General features: G+C 50.1%; 2 protein-coding genes across 5 annotated transcripts; one reads left to right on the top strand and one right to left on the bottom strand.

The window, feature by feature from the left end:
* The first annotated feature begins 396 nt into the window (after nt 1-396).
* On the top strand, nt 397-2,916 carry LOC122388340 (deoxyuridine 5'-triphosphate nucleotidohydrolase, mitochondrial-like). 2 transcript variants are annotated; one of them, XM_043379349.1, is made up of 2 exons: nt 397-495; nt 1,684-2,916. In XM_043379349.1, the coding sequence occupies exon 2, from the start codon at nt 1,686-1,688 to the stop codon at nt 2,205-2,207; it is 522 nt and encodes a 173-aa protein (XP_043235284.1). In that variant the 5' UTR covers nt 397-495; nt 1,684-1,685; the 3' UTR covers nt 2,208-2,916. The 2 variants fall into 2 exon arrangements, with proteins under 2 accessions (XP_043235284.1, XP_043235283.1); XM_043379348.1 differs by having other exon boundaries at nt 412-874.
* A 3,791-nt stretch (nt 2,917-6,707) lies between these two features.
* On the bottom strand, nt 6,708-13,457 carry LOC122388332 (brahma-associated protein of 60 kDa-like). 3 transcript variants are annotated; one of them, XM_043379326.1, is made up of 11 exons: nt 13,248-13,457; nt 12,787-12,948; nt 11,717-11,783; nt 11,332-11,440; nt 10,983-11,127; nt 10,475-10,648; nt 10,167-10,295; nt 9,228-9,401; nt 8,807-9,004; nt 8,128-8,334; nt 6,708-7,750 (listed from the first exon to the last, which is right to left on the bottom strand). In XM_043379326.1, exons 2-11 carry the CDS (start codon nt 12,925-12,927, stop codon nt 7,595-7,597), a joined length of 1,500 nt encoding a protein of 499 aa, XP_043235261.1. In that variant the 5' UTR covers nt 12,928-12,948; nt 13,248-13,457; the 3' UTR covers nt 6,708-7,594. The 3 variants fall into 3 exon arrangements, with proteins under 3 accessions (XP_043235261.1, XP_043235262.1, XP_043235260.1); XM_043379327.1 differs by having other exon boundaries at nt 12,787-12,951; nt 13,349-13,420; XM_043379325.1 differs by having other exon boundaries at nt 13,349-13,415.
* Between the last annotated feature and the right edge of the window lie 5,947 nt (nt 13,458-19,404).

The raw sequence follows: 19,404 nt of genomic DNA, 5'->3' as shown, positions 1-19,404 counted from the left end.
TGACTGATGTCCACCAATGGACGATCATCATTATACTTGCTAGAAAATTACTGGGAAAAATCAAGGAAAAATCACTAGCAGAAGCGTAGAGTTTAATGACGTCATATGTCTGTAATAAATCTGAAGTAAAATTAGTCCTCACTCGATTGATCTCGTCGACAATTGTGGCGAATGTTATTCCTTTACTTTGCAGCCAACTTATGAATTTAACTTATGTTTTTACTTACACTAGCAATCATAGCAAACGGAGAATTCAGCGTTGGTCTTTAATATTTGGATCAAACGTACAGTAAAATACGAAATTGGTTCGTAAATTACGTTGATGAATCATGAATCAACGGCAAGGTCAAAATGGAAACTAATAAGTCGTGATCAATAAATAGGCAGCATTTTAGGCGTTTCCCTTTCAAAGGGCAATGCGTTTCCCATCACTTTTCTGACCATTGGCACCGGATGAATAGGAAATCACCGAAATCACGATAATTTAGATGTAACGTGAGTACATGGGTTAAAGTTGACTTTCGCACTTTTCGATTTATTGAGAGTTGAATAGTGTCCAATTTCTAGTACGAGAGGTGAAGCCTGTCTTGAAAGCTGGGATCGATCTACAACGACTATCGGTGCTGTTTCCAAAATTTGGCGGGAAATGCGAAGGAATCGCTGAACGCGCGCGCGCGCGATAAGCAAGAATCAGCGGGAGCAGATCTTTATATCAATATTAATATACCGTGAGCGGGAGAAGCAAAGGGGAAGTTGGAAGTAGCCTGTAGCTGGACTGGACGGATTGTGTCTGTGTGTTGTTCCTCGTTGGAACTTGAACGTTTTTATAGTTATTGCTATAAAGAAAAATACCTGTTGTTACTCCTATTCTAAGGTGAGAATTGATCGATTCAAAGATACACTTGCACTGGCGCAATAGGTAGGTAGGTACTATTTTCGGGCATGTTTTCCACATTGTGTTTATCAACATTCCTCAACAGTTCAGCTTTGAGCTAGTTTTGGGCTTGGTTGAGCAGATTTTCCCTTTAAGCAAAGGTGTTTGGTTTTTGCAGCCAAGGAGAGGTGCTATACCAGGAGATGCTCCTTTCTAACCAAACAAAAACTAACCTAACCTGACCTAACCTAATCTTCAACCTGAAACCTACAATCCACAACCTACCAACAGATCAACAGGCCAAAAATACCTGCGGGTAGCCGGCTGCGAACCCTCAGCCAATCAATCACGAGGCGCCATTCAGGCACCCTAACCACCACACCATGCAGCCAGCTGGGTGCACACTGCACTGAGGTGTGAGCCAATTTTCAATGATGCAAGGGGGTATGGGTAGCACCACAGGCACAGTATAACCCTTGGCCTAACATCCTGAGCTCGGTAACCTTTGAACTTGGACAATAAGGAAGCTTAACACAGTCAGCAGTGAAGCTTAGTAAGTTGAAGTTTTGAAGTCTTGAAGTCTTGAATATGTGGAAAAAGGCATTGTTGTTGAATTAAGTTGTTGAATTAAGTTATTGACAACTCTGTTTATAAAAAAAAACCTATGGGGGTGGCTGTGGCACCCCCCCCCCCCTTGGCTGGCGAGGGTTAAGGATGCAATAGTGGTCAGGGTTAGGTATTAAACTTTCCAGTAGTGTGGTTAGCAAGCTTATAGCTATCATATTTGCTGCTTGTCTTTATGTTTGCAGAAATGTCGGCGTCTGTATTGACCGAGGTGAACCAGAACGTGCGCAGCTCCCCCTGCGAGTCTCCATCGCCGAAGAAGATGGCGACGGCTGCTGGCCGGCCAGTGCTGCGCTGCGTGCGGCTCTCGGCCAGCGCCATCCTGCCCAAGCGCGGCTCCAAGGACGCTGCCGGCTACGACCTGTACAGCGCGCACGACTGCACGGTGCCGGCGCAGGGCAAGGCGCTGGTCAAGACCGACATTCAGGTGCAGCTGCCCGAGGGCTGCTACGGCCGCGTGGCGCCGCGCTCCGGGCTCGCATGGAAACAGCACATCGACATCGGCGCCGGCGTCATCGATCGCGACTACCGCGGCAACGTGGGCGTCGTCATGTTCAACCACGGCCGGGAGGAGCTGCAGGTGAAGCAGGGCGACCGCGTGGCGCAGCTGATCCTGGAGCGCATCTTCTACCCAGACATCGAGGAGGTGCAGGCACTGGACGAGACCGAGCGCGGCCACGGCGGCTTCGGGTCCTCCGGCAAAAACTAGTCGGCTCCGATAATTGTGTGAGTGTCGGGAAACGACGTGTTTTCTTATGGTTCTTTGTGTGTTTCTTTTTTCTAAAAAAAAGCTGAAGAAACGTTTCGTTTTGCTACCTCATTCGCCATTTTGCCACTCCTCAATTTGTAAAAATGTACCGTTTTGTAGGCTTTTATATCATTTGGGAGTGATGGGTATTGTAACATAAAAAGTGGCTGAGGCGATCTACAACTCATCTGCCAGAAATGGTCGTCATGTGATGGTTTTGTGCTGTGGGGAGACCCGTAGCTGTGTTACCTACAGGACTGCGGAATTGTTCCGGTGTTGTAACCGATTATTGCCATTCACCCCCACCGTCCACATCCCGAATGTTCACCCTCACTACCGATGTTGCCCGTAATTACAGTGGTCCCAGTGGTCCCGCCGTTTCGCACTGCAGTCACGGTGCCGTCTTCAGAGCTATCTCACATTGCACCAGTATTAAAAACTCTGTCCGTGGCTCTTCAGGCTTGGTGATCTCGCTCCGTGCTGTCCGTCGAACTGTCCCTGTGCTGATGTGACCTTATTGAGTCCATGTTCCTGAGGTATTCAGTTTGCTGAGCCTTATGTCGCTGAGGTCAAACCATTCGCTGAAGTATTGCTCAGTTCGGCCATTTAGTGAATGGCTAAAAATATGCCACCCTGACGGATTGTTCGTGAAATAAAGTGCTCGAATATGGCGTTTTGTTTTACTCTGCGTAAGCTGAAGCTTTGCGAATAAATTCATGCATCGATGAATTCGCTGATTGCTCGCACTTTTCTAGCTTTGATACAGAACATTTTATATCATGTTCCCCCGCGCTGCGAGGACATGAAAATGCTCGTGCATGGTTGACCTGTTAACGGGTTTAGAGGAGCTTTGGTCTCGGTCTTCTCACCCCGGTTCAAGCAGCGAGGGTCCCAAGCTGCGCCGATCTGACCTCCATGGCACCGGTCGATCATTACGTCATGCCGTGACGGACCGGGGCCTTCCGCGGCGTATTGCGTCTGCAGATCCTCTGACAGCGTAATCCGGAGCGGCGGCCCTGCTGACGCGCCGTGCTGACCGGCCGGCGGATTACACTGCGCCGGGGCTATTCTGCGTCCGCTGACGGCCGGCCGGGCCGGCTGCTGTGTCGGCGGACCCTCACAAAGCCGCGCGCCGTATCGGCGGCCGTGGAGTGGCGGTCAGCGCTGCTGAGCGGCGTGCCGCGCGGCTCGAGACGAGTGGCCCTCCGCCGCCGGCCGACGCGGCGGTCCGTCCCTCAGAGCAGAGCGGGCCGTCCCGCCGTGCGGCCACCGGCACCCATGATCCGCGGGTGGATGGGCGGCTTTGACAGCTTCGGTGCGTACTCGGCGCGCAACCGCACCGACGCCGACATGATCTCCTGGAGGGAGGCGCTGGTGCCCATCAGTATCTTCTGTAATCCCGTCCTCTGGTAAGTGTTATATAGCCTTGGGTAAGTGTATCCGCAGTCTACCGCGATGGTGCCCCGTGCCGGCGACTGCGGCGTTGATTTTGGATAACTTGTCTCAGAAGTTGTGCTGTGTTGTATTGTATTGTATTGTATTTACATTTGAGAGCGATCAACATTCTAAATGCTGGCGATTAATGTTCAGAATCCGTATCCGCGGTTGCTAATCTAATTCATAACATTGCACATTCACTCATGAGTCATGACTCACGTCAATTCACGGAAAGTCACCTTTCTAGCGGTCTCAGGTGTATTGGTTTGTTGTTCCCTTCGTCAAAATATTGATAATGTCATTAATTGCGATCGCGGCGACCGATTATTCACGTGGTTTTCGCCGAACCGCGATTTCCAGCCCTGCGGTACAGCATACCTGTCAGGCGTAAACTAGTGCTGCCATCTCTGGGCGGGATCCTAAGCGTTGCGGAACAGTATACCATCCAGGCGTTTATCACTAATGCCATCTAGTCGCGCCGCTGTAAGTAAATTGCCATTTCTTTTGCTGGTTATTTTAATTGATAAAGCGAATGTAACTATTATATCGCCTAATTATTCCTGTAGAGTTTTCAAGAGGTAAGCGACAGGTTCCAACGTCACTTAAAACCGTAGGTACATACTGATTTTATTTAAGAGATCATCCGGTATCTACCCGCTGGGCTGGAGGCAGGAGCAGTCTAAATTCCAATCAAAACTGGTGTCGGCTTTTGGTATGACGCTGGGTCTTCAATGTGATAGATGATTTACCGCTTCGCTTAGCATTGCTACCGTTAGTACTTAGTATGATCGCTGTTGAATTGTATCCACTAGTAATGTGAGCTGCGGCATTATTTGACTTTTTTCTGGCATATTTGACTGGATCGATGTTTTTTTTCTGGCCGGCAGCCGCCGTCTATAGTGCCCAGTCCTTTCGCCGCATTAGACTGGGATGGTGTCTGAACTCGAGTCAATGCCTAGCTAGCAAGACAGGGTGTGAGACGTGCGTTATCACGAATCGGCCGGCCGCCGTTCCATTGGCAGGTTTCTGGTCGGCTTTCTACTGATCTCCTGCTGCCGAGACGAGAAGGGGTTCTGGCAGTGCCCCTGTCGGCCGCGCCGTGGCAGGCTGAGTGAATCGGCGAAAACGTCAACTACCAACATCAGCACCCTGAACCACGTGAGCGGGAGTGCGGGATCCTCAATGATTCACTTATAGGACGATTCGGTTTCAGTTCAACAAGGCAGGTATACAATTTTCAGTAGTGGCTACTGACTACAATGTGCACACAGGTTTCTATTTAATTTTGTGATATTACTTGCTACAAATGGAAGCTCGTGAGTCGTGCTACATTTCGAAATTCGACTATATTTGTGAACGATGCATTGTTTTGTCGCGCTTTTTCTCGTCCCGTCCATGCGCCGACTCCACGTCAATCCGCGCTCTGACGGCGCCGGTCTCCCTCAGGGCAGCAGCGGCGCCCTGTCCAGTCAGCTGGACCTGGAGCTGGGGCTGACGCTGACAGGGCCCGGCGGCGGACGCTCGCGCTCGGTGCGCCAGCCCGGCTCGGCGGGCCGCTCCCGGCGCGTGCCGCGCGCCCGCTCGGCGGCGCAACTGGTGACGGGCGGCGCCGCGCGGCCTCTCACCGGCTCCGTCTCGGCGTCTGCCGCCTCCCCGCTGGGCCGGCGGGGCTCGGTCCAGGCCCCCCAGGGCAGCGATCCGCCGTCCCACATCCTGCTGACGCCGGCCGAGCTGCACGGGCCCTCTGAGAGCGCCGTCCGGCCGGCCGGCGCCGGTCTGCAGCCGCCGGCGCGCCCGCTCCGCCGCTCCCTGGACGACAGGATGCTGCGGCCGCGACCGGCCCCTCCGGAGCCGGCAGCAGGCTCCCAGCGGCTCCCGCGGCGCTCCCAGGAGCGCGGGAGCCGGGACCAGCAGTGGGCACCGGCGCCGCCCCGCAGTCCGCGCCACGCCTTGCTCCAGCAGCACGTGAAACACATCTCGCTGCAGCGGCTGCCGCTGCCGGGCGTCCCGCTCCGACCGCGGCCCGTGTCCCTACAGGAGACTCAGCTGTGCCTGGATCGCGTGTCCCTGGAAGTGGCCCCTCTGTTCCAGCCGACCGCGGCGGAGCAGCGGCCGCCCCAGTACCAGATCTCCCCGCCAGAGGAGGGCGAGCCGCCAGTGTACCACTCGCCACCCACGGAACAGCCCCCTCAGTACCGCCCTCCCATCACCCAGGAGCAGGCGCCCCTGTACCGCCCATGCCCCCAGAGCCCCTCCCTCTCCCCTCCCCGGTGCGGGGCCGACCCCGGCCCTCCGCTGGCCGGTTTGGACCCGGGCGCGCTGTACCGTCTCTCAGTACTGCCACGGTCGCCGTCCGACCCGCCGGGCCGACCGCAGCGCGTCTCCCTGCAGGAGGTGCGCCTGGGCCCGGCGCCGGCCGCCGCCCGCCGGCCCCAGAGTCTCCCTGCAGGAGACGGGCGCTCACGGCGCCGGCAGGGACGGCCAGAGGAGGGGCCGCAAGTGCGGCGTCTCCGGCCAGCACCCGGGCGCGCAGGGGCGGCCCTGGACTCTGGACCTGGCGGAGCTGGCCGAGAAATGACCCTGGGACGGCCGACAGTCAGTGTCATAGCTGTATCACCCAAACCCCAGGGAGAGTCGCCCAGGTCACTGAAATAGGAGCGCCCATCCACATAGCCTTCCCAGTACCTGATTTAACGCTAAGGCGAAAACCGACCCGTAAATGTGCAATACACTGTCAATGGATGAGGTGAATTTTTATATTCCTTCCATTGACTTTTGTGGAAGAAAAACAGAAACAATCTGCACAATGTGGGCCAAGGAAGCAATTTTTCAACAGCGCACGACACTGCCATTCGCGGGAGTTGAATTTACCTTACGCAATCACGACCCTCCAGCGCAAAAAGAGCCCTCATGTGGTGTGTAGAGGCGCATGACAGATTATGTGAATAATACGTTACAAAGTTTTTAACTCCACTAGACACAGATGACAGGTGAGAACGCTACCAGAAGAAAACACTCGTCAAAAACTGTTTAGCCGTTCATTGGTAGTAAAAGCGAGCTACGTCACGCAAAGTTAGCTGAGTCCAGGCTTCAGCCATCCATTTAGCTAAATACGGACAAAATATATAAAAATACGATACACCTAATCACGGGTTCATGCACTATCGACTCGACTGGTACAACACAATAGTGGGTAGATACGACAAAATGACACATTCAGTCCTTCAAAGAACAAAAATGGCAGCAAGACCACCTAGGAAAAAAGTTACAATTCACTGACATCAGCCCTATTCATCACGTAATCTACAAAAGAGCAGAAAAGTCGCATCAGCCCACAGTACGGGTGTCGCCGCCGTCACTGAATACAGATAGCCGGTGACAGCAGTGGGACCAGTCACACCTCTCTAATGAGCAGCGGATGGGACGGGACGGGGATCCAGCAGACGAAAACACAGGGCGAGACGGAGGGATAGAGCGGCGACAGGCTGGCATTCACCCTACACACTGCCTCAATACACGGTACACCGGCGGGGCGAGGCAGCGGCCCCAACTCCAGCAGCAGGCAGGTGAACTGCGTCAGAGCGGGGGATCGGCCGGCGCTGAAACCGGGGCCTGCAAGAGGCCTACAGCACGGCGCACAGCTACGCCATATACGTCCCCCGTTGACCCCCAACTAAAGACAGGCAGCTCCATCCCCGGCTGGCAGCTCCAACGAACCCAGCTCCCACTGCCGACACAGACCGCTGCCCCAGATGGCGCCCCGCTCACTCCAATCATTCGCTATACGGACCACTCAGTCAGACCTCACTCATCCCTCAGAACAGACGTCACTGAATCCCCCCCCCGACAGCCGAGTCCCCCTGGTTACACATCGCTACACCTCGAGATGCGGTCTCAGCCGGGCGGCGTGTTCAGGAGCTCCTGATGCCGAGCACTTGCTCGAGTTCGGCGCGCTTCTGCTGCACCTTGCTGTAGAAGTAGCGGTGGACGGCTTCGTGCGCCCAGCCCTGCTGGTAAAACTCGGAGCGACGCTCCTCCTCCGGGTTACCGACCACGTCCGTGATGGTCTGTAGGACAGACAGAGGGGACAAGGGTCACAAAGATGAACCGAAATGGTTTAGCCAGGGGACAGGGGAAAGGGTGCCACCAGACGGTACACGATATGGACAACACATGAAAACTGGTCAATTTCGTCATTTGACGCCAAGTACAGGATAAATACGAGCTACGACTCCTATCGGCAAAAGACGTCGGGAAAAGGGACCGTAAAATGACGGACAAAACTCAACAGTTCAAGGATGTTTTATTGAACCTTTCACATCAATAGTTTATGAAATATTAATCAAAACGTTTTTTTTTCGTTAGTCTTGCAATCAAAAGCGTCTTTATTTTCTAATCCATCCCAATATCCAATCTAACCCAATCTGCTGTCTCCCCCGGTTACCTTGAGGTCCCTGTTCTGCGAGACGAGCCACTTGTTGATGAACTGCTGCGGGTCCCTGGCGAAGCTGAGGAAGAACTCGCGGTTGATCTTGTACTGGTTGATGAGCTCCACCGTCTCGTGCACCTTGTTGTCGAGATTCTGGATCTCCTGCTGGCTGGCCGTCGACAGCAGGAAGTTGTTCATCTGCGTCTTCAGCGTGTCGTCCACCTGGCGGGGGAGCAGACGGTCAGCATAGGTCAGCGGTACACGGACGGTCAGCAGGTCAGCGGTACACGGCCGGTCAGCTGCACAGGTCAGCGGGGCACGGACGGTCAGCAGGTCAGCGGTACACGGACGGTCAGCACAGGTCAGCGGGGCACGGACGGTCAGCACAGGTCAGGGGTGCGGTCACGGCCGGTAGATGGGTTAGGGTTGGGGTCGGTCAAACGGTCGGAAGGCAATAATCGTGCGCTTATTTCGACCACAACAGAAAAGCACGAGGGCTTAAAGAGCTATGGGGCACTGAGAAAACAAAACATAACTAGGGTATAAAACTTACCGGCATCGGTCATATTACAAACACTTGTCAAGGCGTTAAACAAACAAAACTCAAGAAATCTCCACATTGACATCCCGCTGGTTCGCCGAATATGTCGTCCCTCCTCCCCCCTTCCATTCATGATCGCTGCGCCACACTGACCTCGACCTCGATGTCGTAGCAGGCGGTTTTCTTCTGTTCGGCGCCCTCCACGCTGATGGTGTGGTTGATGACGATCGGGTCCGGCGGGTGCAGCAGTGAGTTCAGACGATGCGGGATCTCGGCAAACTTCATACGCGGACACTGGAATATCTGCTCCAGGTACCGGTCGCAGTTGACGTACTCGCGCTCACTCTGGTCCTGCAGGCCGGGTCAGATCAGGTCAGGTCAGGTCAGATCAGGTCAAGGTAGGTGACTTAGGGTAATCAGCACAAAATACAGCTGAAAAGGGGTCCTGAATGATGCCTCCGGCTCCAACAATCCACTCCTCCAAAAAGACCACCGCTGGTCCAGTGGAAAAACAGCCTCGTAGCCACTCACTTCCCCCTCTCTTCACCACAACTCCTCTGCGTCCGATACGCACCTGCAGCCGGTTGTGTTTGACGTACTGCCACAGCGCCTGTGTGATGACCGGCCGCGACTGGGTGTGCACGCCCAGCAGCCGCGCCAGCCGCGAGTCCAGTTTGAACTGCGGCGGCTGGTAGTCGAGCAGCAATAGGATCGTGCAGCGCACGTTCTTATCGCCGGGGCGCTTCACCTGCGGCGGCACACACAGTGGGTTGAATGGCTGATAGGGAGGGCAGGAACGGACTATTTGGACGGTGAAGTGGGAGGGTCTCAAATCTGATAGAAAATCAGCACCACATGCATCAAGCTGGATGACTGCTTGGATGGCCTAATAAAGAATCTGTCAGTTCTAAAAATATAATAACTTGATATCCGATTTCATACTGCCTCGTAAAAGTCCACACAAAGTCCTTCCGTATCCACCACTGTATTTGTATTTTGTATTTGTATTTATTCAACAGACCATCAACAGGCACATGACCCACTAAAAGACGGAGTCACAAGATTAAAAACAATAAATATGGCACACACAGGCAGCATACACACGCCGGGATAAAAACGCAGATACACATGTAACTAAAATAGAAAACAATGAACAATATAATGAAATAGGCAATGAAGTGAAAATATGAAGAAGAAAAAAAATGTGTGAACGACCACTGAGCATGAGTTTTAAAATCCCATGTAAGGTGGGAAAGAAATCATGATACAAGGTAAACCAGAATAGCTGAACAAACAGTAAATATGAACACTGAGAGATAAACGATGTATAGGTACTTTAAAAACACGTAAAAATGTATAAAGTGAAATGAAAAATATAAGAAAACATTAAAAATAGTTGGTTACCCGTACCGCCAAGACAGCATCACCTGGAAACCGTCGATCTCAAGTGGTCACCGTCCGGCGACAGTGGTTACTGGATACCCAGTAGGTGCTTATTACATTCTAGCCTCACCTGAAATCCGTCCGTTTCCTGGGTGGTGGCCGTCCGGTGCCACTCCACCAGATGGTTATCGGGGCCGTACAGGTCCTTATCCAGCTCAATCACCAGAGACTTGAAAAACGACGAAAACTTGCGCTTCGCCTGCAGCGGGACAGTGATAAGGTAAGTAAGAAGGTCTGCTATGTCTTGAAAAAAAAAACTATCGATACGTGAATAAGACCGCATACTGAAGACACTACACAAGCATCAGACACCTGGCCGGGGACGAGAGGGGGGGGGGGGGCGAGGGAGGATCAAGTCACCGGAGCGCGCCGTCGTACCTTGCTGGCGTCTGCCTTGCTCTCGTCGAGCAGTTTGCCCTCGACTCTCAGCTCCCAGGAGGAGGAGCTGCCCGAGTCGGCCTCGCCCTCGGCCGGCTCCTTGGCCGGGAAGTACGTGTTCGAGATGAAGATGCGCAGCTTCCGCTTCTGCTTCAGCGGACGCTTCAGCGCCTCCTGAGGAGTGGAGAGGGGGGGGGGGGTGAGAAGGGCACCAGAGACTTAGCAGATAAAGTGCCGGAAGCCATGATCGCTATCGGCCAAATTTCAGCCAACTTACCGCTACCAGCTACATTTTCGGGTAAATGCCTTGATACTCGTCTACGGCCATACCCAGCTTCAATTCTCAAACATCCCATATGCAATACCAAGCATACAACAAATCTGAACCCTCCCCTGAAAGTCATTCGACATTGGCTATCATGGTTTGCGGAAACATGTGAGCACAAGCTAGCGAGAAAGAGCCGTGACCTGTGGCCTGATACCAGTTTGTATGACACTACCTCCTCACCTGAATATCGAGTCGCTTCCTCATGATGGTGGCGTCCAGTTTCCGCTCGAAGGCCAGCAGGTCCATGTAGGCCTGCGACTCCGGCACCAGGTCCCGCACCTTCCACGGCAAAATCTTATCGGCCATGCGCTTCTTCTTCTTCGCGCTGGGAGACACATCGTTACCTATGTTAGCTGAGTTTGGCAATGCAAAGTTGAAAATATGTGAAGCATAAAACATGCCAAAACAACTTGTGCGTCTTTCGCGCACTGCGCAGAGTCCGTAATGACCAATATGAAACGCCTACGAAATGCGTATCGGTGATGCCTATGTGCCGTAACAAACACGGCCACGATCAGCGTCCACTGACCTTTTGAGGGGCTGGTTGGCGAGGGAGCGTCCGTCCGAAGACCGTTTGCTGCTGGACTGCATGGCCGGCGGCCGGCTGGCCGGGTACTGGTTCTGCACCATGCTGCCGCCTGCAACAGCCAACACACGAGTTACACACGGCCGCTGGTGCAGTGAAGCAGCCTCGTAACACTGGCATACTGCTGAAAGATCACGCTCAGTGTTGGTGACTTGGTGTACGCTGAAAAATAGCATTTTACTATAAGCGACGTCATGACTGACGCTAAACCCAGACACGCTCATGTGACTGTGAGAGCCCTTAGCTCAGTCAGTCACGTCAATCCAGTCATATCGTTGATTCTTCGGCTTGATAACACCTACGAGCCATGACTACCAGCGACACACACCTGAGCGCTGCATCATGTTCTGGCTGCTGCTGGAGGGGTACTGGCCGCCGTGCTGGGACGGCATACCCTGCAAACGACAGACGACACAGTGTCACGGACCAGTCAGGTCTGACAGCTGGGCCGTATGAGCAATCAAATCCATCAAACCCACCACTGGGTTCAACAAAACATTTCAAACACATTGAAACATCTGTAAAAGTAAGTATGAAGGTGGAATCAGTCTCCAACACCATTCAATGTGTAATTCACTCCTGCATGTTTTCACTGGACCACATAGCAGTTTATTCGTTCCTTCATTTACCAATTCACCAAATGGACTCATTAACTCATTGACTGATACTGATACTGAGCTGATACACTAACTAACTGAAAACACACTACAGGCCGCCGTCCACTGTGCGGAACGCGTGCGGTCCGTACGGAATTTAACACAGAACACTATGGGCGCATCCGGTCCGTACGGAAATCGTGTGCGCTCCGTGCGGACCGCATCCGAACGGCAATCACCTGTTGATTTTCTGTCAGCTCTCCGCAAGCGTTTCGGAAGCAGTTGCTACGGAAATGAAATAACAAAGTCCGACATGCTGAACTTTTCTGCGGAGAACGCAGGCGGAACGGACGCGGACAGGTACAGTCTTCCGTCTTCGAGTTTTCAATTGGAAATTTAAGAAATAATTTCAACTCTTTCAAGATGAAGTAAGTAAACATAATTTCCTTGACATGGCAGCACTATGTTATGCTAGTAAATTGCTATACTTTCTTTTGTAATAACTGATAATTGCTCTTCACAAATTGTTAGCAAGTGTCCGTGAGCTTTCAGTCTGTGGTCCGGATGCGGTCAGCATGCGGCGACATTCCTGACGGACTCCAGACGGAATTCCGTCACAGTGGACGGCGGCCTTAACACTGACCAGTGACTAAGTAACAACTCAAACACAGACAGTATCATCTATCCGATCACCTCCCTCACAGCTCACTGTCACAAATGCAACTGAGTCACTGCCACGCTGACTGTCTGACTGACTGACAAATCCAGCACCTGCTACCGAATGCCTGCCACACCAACTGACCGAGTAGCCGGGGGATCCGTATGAGCACATGCCCGGAGCAGCGCCAGGCGCTCCGAAGCGTGCCTGCTGTCCTGTCATCCCTCCAGACTGCATCTGACTGTCAGCTCCACCAGAGGGGAAACCCGGCGGACGGGCCGACATCACAACAGCTGCTCAGAAATCCTGCTAACCCATGGACACTGGTAAGTGGTAATCTGTGACATACAATGAAATAATGTGACTGTCATCAAAACTCAGAAGCCTGATGTTTAGTACTACATTCATGGAAACAACAGCCAATTTATGAAGCAATATTAGAGCTCCCCTAGCCTCTCCTCAATTTGAATTGTGGAAAGGCAGGTGAAGGTCAGTGTTATCACTCTGCACTCAAGCTCAATCGGAATTTGAATTGGAATCTATGAGAATCTCGGCTTGAGCTGGGATGCGGCTTGCTAAACGACACTGTAATAATAATATCATACCCTAGGGCCTGGGCAGTATGGTAAATATGCTCCGACAATCAACAAACAGAATTAACGAGGCCTTCATAAAATTCAAGCCCAAAAGTTCGCAACCAAGATACCTATAAATAAATTCGCAACTTTCTATGGAAGCTGCAATGCGATTGGCAAGCCAAATCCACAATTGACAAGCCAAATCGATGCATCGATGCTTGCGACAAAAACGATGGTGTTGAGACAAAATTTAGTGTAAGCAATTTTATCCTTTTTTGACGCATATATTCACCAATTAAGCCATATACAGATTTCATCAACTATTTATTTCAATTTTACATTATTTAAGAAGTTGATTTGATCTATCAAAGTTTAAATAAAAATCTTACTACAAAATATATCAAAACCAAAATATTTTGCGTCATTATCCGAAGCTGTAGTTCCCTCAGCTCGCGTGCATACCAAGGGGGCATTTATTACTAATATCTATCGATATTTTGATGGTATCGATAGACCTGAAGATTACATTCGTAATTTTTGTTTGGCAGGGGAATAGGTGAAAAAATAGAACGATAGATGCATATTATTTTCTCATAAGGCAACAGTTTTACAAATGAAATTAAATTGAGTAAGTCACTTTTCAAGAAAGTTACGAAGTTAATTTTCTTTGACCAATATTAACAAATAATTAAGTTACTTTTAAGTCATCCGCCAGGCTCGTTCACACAATTTACGTTATTCATCTTAACTTTGCGTTTGTGGGCAGGGCCTCAGGAATCGTTGCAGCCCTATACCCTGTCCACAGCGCCTGATTTCATTGAACTTGGTTTACTTCACTTCTTTCTGTCAGAGTGGTCACTCGGTCTCACTTTCTATTGTAACATCCTATCTCGCCTTCTGCCTCGGCCGATGTCATGACTTGCGTTAATCACACACATCCCCGTTCTCCAGACTCCACCAGCCCGCGGCGTTGACAGCTAGTTGCACCGCCCATCATCGGCACTCCAACCGGCGACCTGATGTGGCCGGGTCTCCGCCGCTGCGGCGCTGGCGCCCCGGTGACTGTTCCGCTGCGGCGCTGGCGATCCGGGAGTCCCGCTGCGGCGCCGGCAGTCCGGGAGTGCACCACTGCAGCACTGACAGCCCGTGATGCTGAGCCACTGCATCGCCTGCAGCGCGGGCGTTGTACCACTGCAGGTACTGCAGCACCGGCGGCGGCGCCGTCAACGCGAGGGTTGCACCACTGCATAACCAGCAGCCCGCCAACTGTATCACTGCAGTATCGTCAGCCGTGGGGCTGAACCGCCGCAACACCGACTGCCTGAAGGATCCATCGCCGCTGCGCTGGCGGCCCGAAGGCTGTACCGTCGTGTCACCGTCAGCTCGAGGGCTGTGCCGCTGGGGCGCCGGTCGCTGTGCCGCCGTGGCGCTGTCGGTTGTTTGCTGCGCCGCCGCGGCGCCCTCGTCCGGGGGGCTGTGCCGCCGCGGCGCCGGGGGCCTGATGGCTGTACTGTCGCGGCCCCGGGGTCCGGGGGCTGTGCCGTTGCTTCACCGTCAGCCTGGGGGCTGTACTGCTGGGGCGCCGGCGACCCGGCGGCCACGCTGCCGGAGTACCATCGGCTGTGGGCTGCGCCGCCCCGCGGCACAATCATCCGAGGGCTGCGCCGCCGTGGCGCCGGCGGCCTGATGGCTTTACCGCCGTGGCGCCGACGGCCGGGCGGCTGTGCCGCCGGTCGGCGCTACGGCATGCTGGCGCCATCTGCCGCCACCTACGACGGCGCCGCGACCGTTTAATCGACGGCGCGCACGCTGGCTGGAGGTCAGCGGTACCCGTCCGAGGAGGGGCAATGCTGGCCGTTTTTCACTCTGACTTTTTGTTGTTAATGATGGCGTCACCTCCTTTACCAACCTTCACTAACAACTAACTGTCTTCTCTCTAACATTACTAATCCATCTGAGCTCCTGTATCCTTGCCAGCCGGTGGCGCCATCTATCTATTCACTATGTTTTTGTTCGTTGACTCAAACTACATACCTTATTTGCCTATTTTTCTGTATTGATTAATAAACCGCCGGTGGAAACCGGAAGGAAGGGAAGAGAAATGAAGGACAGTGAAGTCTGTAAATGAAACACGAAGCAATATGCTTCGATTTGAAGTCTGAACGGTTTGAGCAAAGGTAGGCATCCTGGTGGTACAAACGACTTTTTAGCACCGGCCACGGTACAAAAAATGCATGATTATCCCATGATGAAGGTAAAAAACACTACTTATCTTATGTTCAGCGCAGGGAATATCAAGTGTTCAAGCATGGGTTTGTGACAAGCAGATTTGCTTACTGCTGCATTTACTTATTATTTTTTACTGTGCCATTTGTGTTTTTTTGAATGAATTTCATTCAAATGGAAACAGGAAAATCATTTGCTAAAATTCAATGTTATGATATGTGAGAAAAAAGTCGATTGGGCACTGAATGCAGCTGTAAGTAGCGTAGGATTTCCATCTCATCGATACAAAACTATGCAACAGCTGATTGTGGTATTGGCCTTCTTCGCCCTCGTCATAAACGCAAACCTTGGTTATTGAGATTTTGTTCTGTGGTGTTGATGCTTTGTGTCAAATTTGTGCCGTGTGTTGAGAGCCTGGGGAGATGGAAAGGGTTTTTGGCTAATTTTGCAATTGCGACAGGTGTGAATGCTGTGATTTTCTGGATATTTCTTCAGTGGTTTTGACGTCTGTTTTGACTTTAAAGCCTAAAGAAAGGGCTAATAAAGCAGACAGCTCGATTATTCACTTGCGCACTAACTTCAACTGAGGCTGGTAAATGCAGTGTGGCCTGTGCTTGGCCTGCACTGAATCCATGGTCACATTTTCTGGCTGAAGTATTTATTTCACCATAAATAAAAACTAAGAGTCCAGGTGCATACATTTTAATCATACCAGTTGCGCTATTCTCGAGCTTGGGGCCAAAGCCAAGGCCGAGCTCCATAATAATGCTTTGAATTCATTGCATTGATTACATCAAGATATTACCTGCTTTGATCATCAACCTGTAGTCCTCTTGATTGCAACAAAGTGGCTGAAAACCAGATGAAGCCTTAACTCTTCATTGAATGACACTATTAATGCGCCTTTGCTGAATATCTTTGAGCTCTTAATCTGTTATCTTTATGCTGCATAAAAGCATAATTTGAATTCACAAGTATCCTTGGCTGATCTAAGAAGTTGATAAAGCTCAAGCTTTGGCTGTTTAGCACCAAGCAACAACCTGAAGATGGCTTCTAGAAGGTAAGAGATTTGTATTTTTGTATTTGTGAGCATGTAGACACTACCTACTTTGTTTCCACAGTGGTTGATTCAAGGTGCTACCTCTTACAAGAATTGATAAATACATTGTGTACAAACATTTAAAGCTCATGGCCTTATGAAATAAACAAAATTAGTTGGCACTGTGGCACCCTTTAATATTTGATAATATAATAATAATGTTTTTATGGCTGTACAAATTACAATGCACATGCATGTTGGTGGATACCTAGTGCAGGGAATGTTTGTTAACATTGCAGGGGCATTCCACGATAGATCGACCAAAAAAAAATTAAATTGACACCCTCATATTTTATTTTTCGCTCAAAATTGGTGTATAGGGTAGAAATGGGCGGGAAAGCCAGCTGTGGCAAGGATAATTTTTTTTGACCTACAGTTTTCGAGATATAGCCTCGGGCAATTCCTGGAGGTCACGCAGCAACCCTATGTTTGGCGGCTCATAACTTAGAAACTATTGATTTTTGTATAAGGATAACTTTATGTCTTCAAACTCAAAATTAACCAAGGAAACTTTTGGCTATCTCGGATTTTCGATTTTCGAAAATTTTGGTCACGTGACCTCTTGACCTATTTTTTGAAGAGTGACCTTGACACTTTCCCACCTGAAAGTTAAAATTTGGTCTGATGACGATTCAAGCCTTATCAATGGTCGTTCATATGCGACAATAAAAAACATGGCTATCGGCCTGCATTGACCTCAGGTCAGGTCATCTTTGTGACCTGCCCATTATAAGTCAATGGCAAAAGTACCGGCTAGGCCACTAAAACGCATCGGACTGGTACAGTTACTTCATAATCATACCATATTAGGTTATTATTGATCACTCTGGTGCAATTTTGCATCAGTGACCCGCGGAAAGGTCATCCGAGGTCACATTATGACTCACGACATTCATATGCCTTTTATGTCTATATCTTTTGATAGAATAGGTATAGGGATTTGGGAAACACATCAATTAGTTCACTTTGGCCAGGCGCATCATGCCATACGCAGCCTTATATGTTAAGGTCATTTCGTGACCTTGACCTAGGGTCAAATTTTGGTCAAATTTCATATTTGACCTTTCGAAATAAAAACTTATACAATTCGATCCGACTGGAAAAAGCAGACACGATGGCGCTATTTTATACATCTGACTTCATAAACATAATAAGATATTGGCGAAAAACGTTTTTATTCCGTGAAAAAATGTTTATTTTCAGCCAGATTAAATAACAATATTTTGGCGTGGTAAAGGCATTCGAGGTGCATAGACACGTTGGCGTAAGTACTTGTACCTAAGCAATTCACGCTCATATGACTCGGTGTTGCGGTCATTTCTACAGGTACCAATCTAAAAAAAAAAAAATAGCATAGGTAGATATGTGATGATCAGCAGTTTCGTACATTTCGCATGAATAATAATCACTCACATAAATCACTCACAAGCTCGCTTCGCCAGGGCCAAAACTGTGAAGGGGACGAGACAGTACCACAGATTCTGTCCAGTTGACCTGACCACAGTCCGCGTCCACGAGCTTTCAGAAGATCGGGAGGGCAAGGAAGTCAAAGTGTCTTAGATAAGCACATACAAAGTAGACGAGCTTGGAAAGTTGCACTGTTGGATCGGACCAATGTTGTGTTGTGTTGTTGTGAATATGTTGTCGGTTTGCTGTGTGCCGTGCGTGCCGATTAGGGTGTACATAGGAAAATGTTTTATGTGAGTGATTATTATTCATGCCAAATGTACGAAACTGCTGATCATCACATATCTACCTATGCTATTTTTTTTAGATTGGTACCTGTAGAAATGACCGCAACACCGAGTCATATGAGCGTGAATTGCTTAGGTACAAGTACTTACGCCAACGTGTCTATGCACCTCGAATGCCTTTACCACGCCAAAATATTGTTATTTAATCTGGCTGAAAATAAACATTTTTCACGGAATAAAAACGTTTTTCGCCAATATCTTATTATGTTTATGAAGTCAGATGTATAAAATAGCGCCATCGTGTTTGTTTTTTCCAGTCGGATCGAATTGTATAAGTTTTTATTTCGAAAGGTCAAATATGAAATTTGACCAAAATTTGACCCTAGGTCAAGGTCACGAAATGACCTTAACATATAAGGCTGCGTATGGCATGATGCGCCTGGCCAAAGTGAACTAATTGATGTGTTTCCCAAATCCCTATACCTATTCTATCAAAAGATATAGACATAAAAGGCATATGAATGTCGTGAGTCATAATGTGACCTCGGATGACCTTTCCGCGGGTCACTGATGCAAAATTGCACCAGAGTGATCAATAATAACCTAATATGGTATGATTATGAAGTAACTGTACCAGTCCGATGCGTTTTAGTGGCCTAGCCGGTACTTTTGCCATTGACTTATAATGGGCAGGTCACAAAGATGACCTGACCTGAGGTCAATGCAGGCCGATAGCCATGTTTTTTATTGTCGCATATGAACGACCATTGATAAGGCTTGAATCGTCATCAGACCAAATTTTAACTTTCAGGTGGGAAAGTGTCAAGGTCACTCTTCAAAAAATAGGTCAAGAGGTCACGTGACCAAAATTTTCGAAAATCGAAAATCCGAGATAGCCAAAAGTTTCCTTGGTTGATTTTGAGTTGGAAGACATAAAGTTATCCTTATACAAAAGTCAATAGTTTTTGAGTTATGAGCCGCCAAACATAGGGTTGAAGCGTGACCTCCAGAAATTGCCCGAGGCTATATCTCGTTAACCGTTCGTCGAAAAAAAAAATCATCGCCACAGCTGGCTTTCCGGCCCAAAACAACCCCCTAGACGAATTTTGAGCGAAAAATAAAATATGAGGGTGCACAGCTTTGGTCGATCTATCGTGGAATGCCC

This window comes from Amphibalanus amphitrite, unplaced genomic scaffold (assembly GCF_019059575.1).
Source record: "Amphibalanus amphitrite isolate SeventyFive unplaced genomic scaffold, NRLGWU_Aamphi_draft 000318F_arrow, whole genome shotgun sequence".
Classification (NCBI taxonomy): domain Eukaryota; kingdom Metazoa; phylum Arthropoda; class Thecostraca; order Balanomorpha; family Balanidae; genus Amphibalanus; species Amphibalanus amphitrite.
The sequence above is the reverse complement of the archived record's forward strand: the minus strand, read 5'-3'. Positions and strand labels throughout refer to the sequence as shown.

Bases quoted from the DNA above. Each gene is read 5' to 3' on its own strand.
- LOC122388340 (XM_043379349.1), top strand. From the start codon at position 1,686: ATGTCGGCGTCTGTATTGACCGAGGTGAACCAGAACGTGCGCAGCTCC.
- LOC122388332 (XM_043379326.1), bottom strand. From the start codon at position 12,927: ATGTCGGCCCGTCCGCCGGGTTTCCCCTCTGGTGGAGCTGACAGTCAG. The intron at 11,441-11,716 runs GTGTGTGTCGCT...TGGCTGTTGCAG, and splicing joins GAACATGATGCAGCGCTCAG to GCGGCAGCATGGTGCAGAAC. The intron at 9,402-10,166 runs GTGAGGCTAGAA...GTGCCGCCGCAG, and splicing joins AGGAAACGGACGGATTTCAG to GTGAAGCGCCCCGGCGATAA.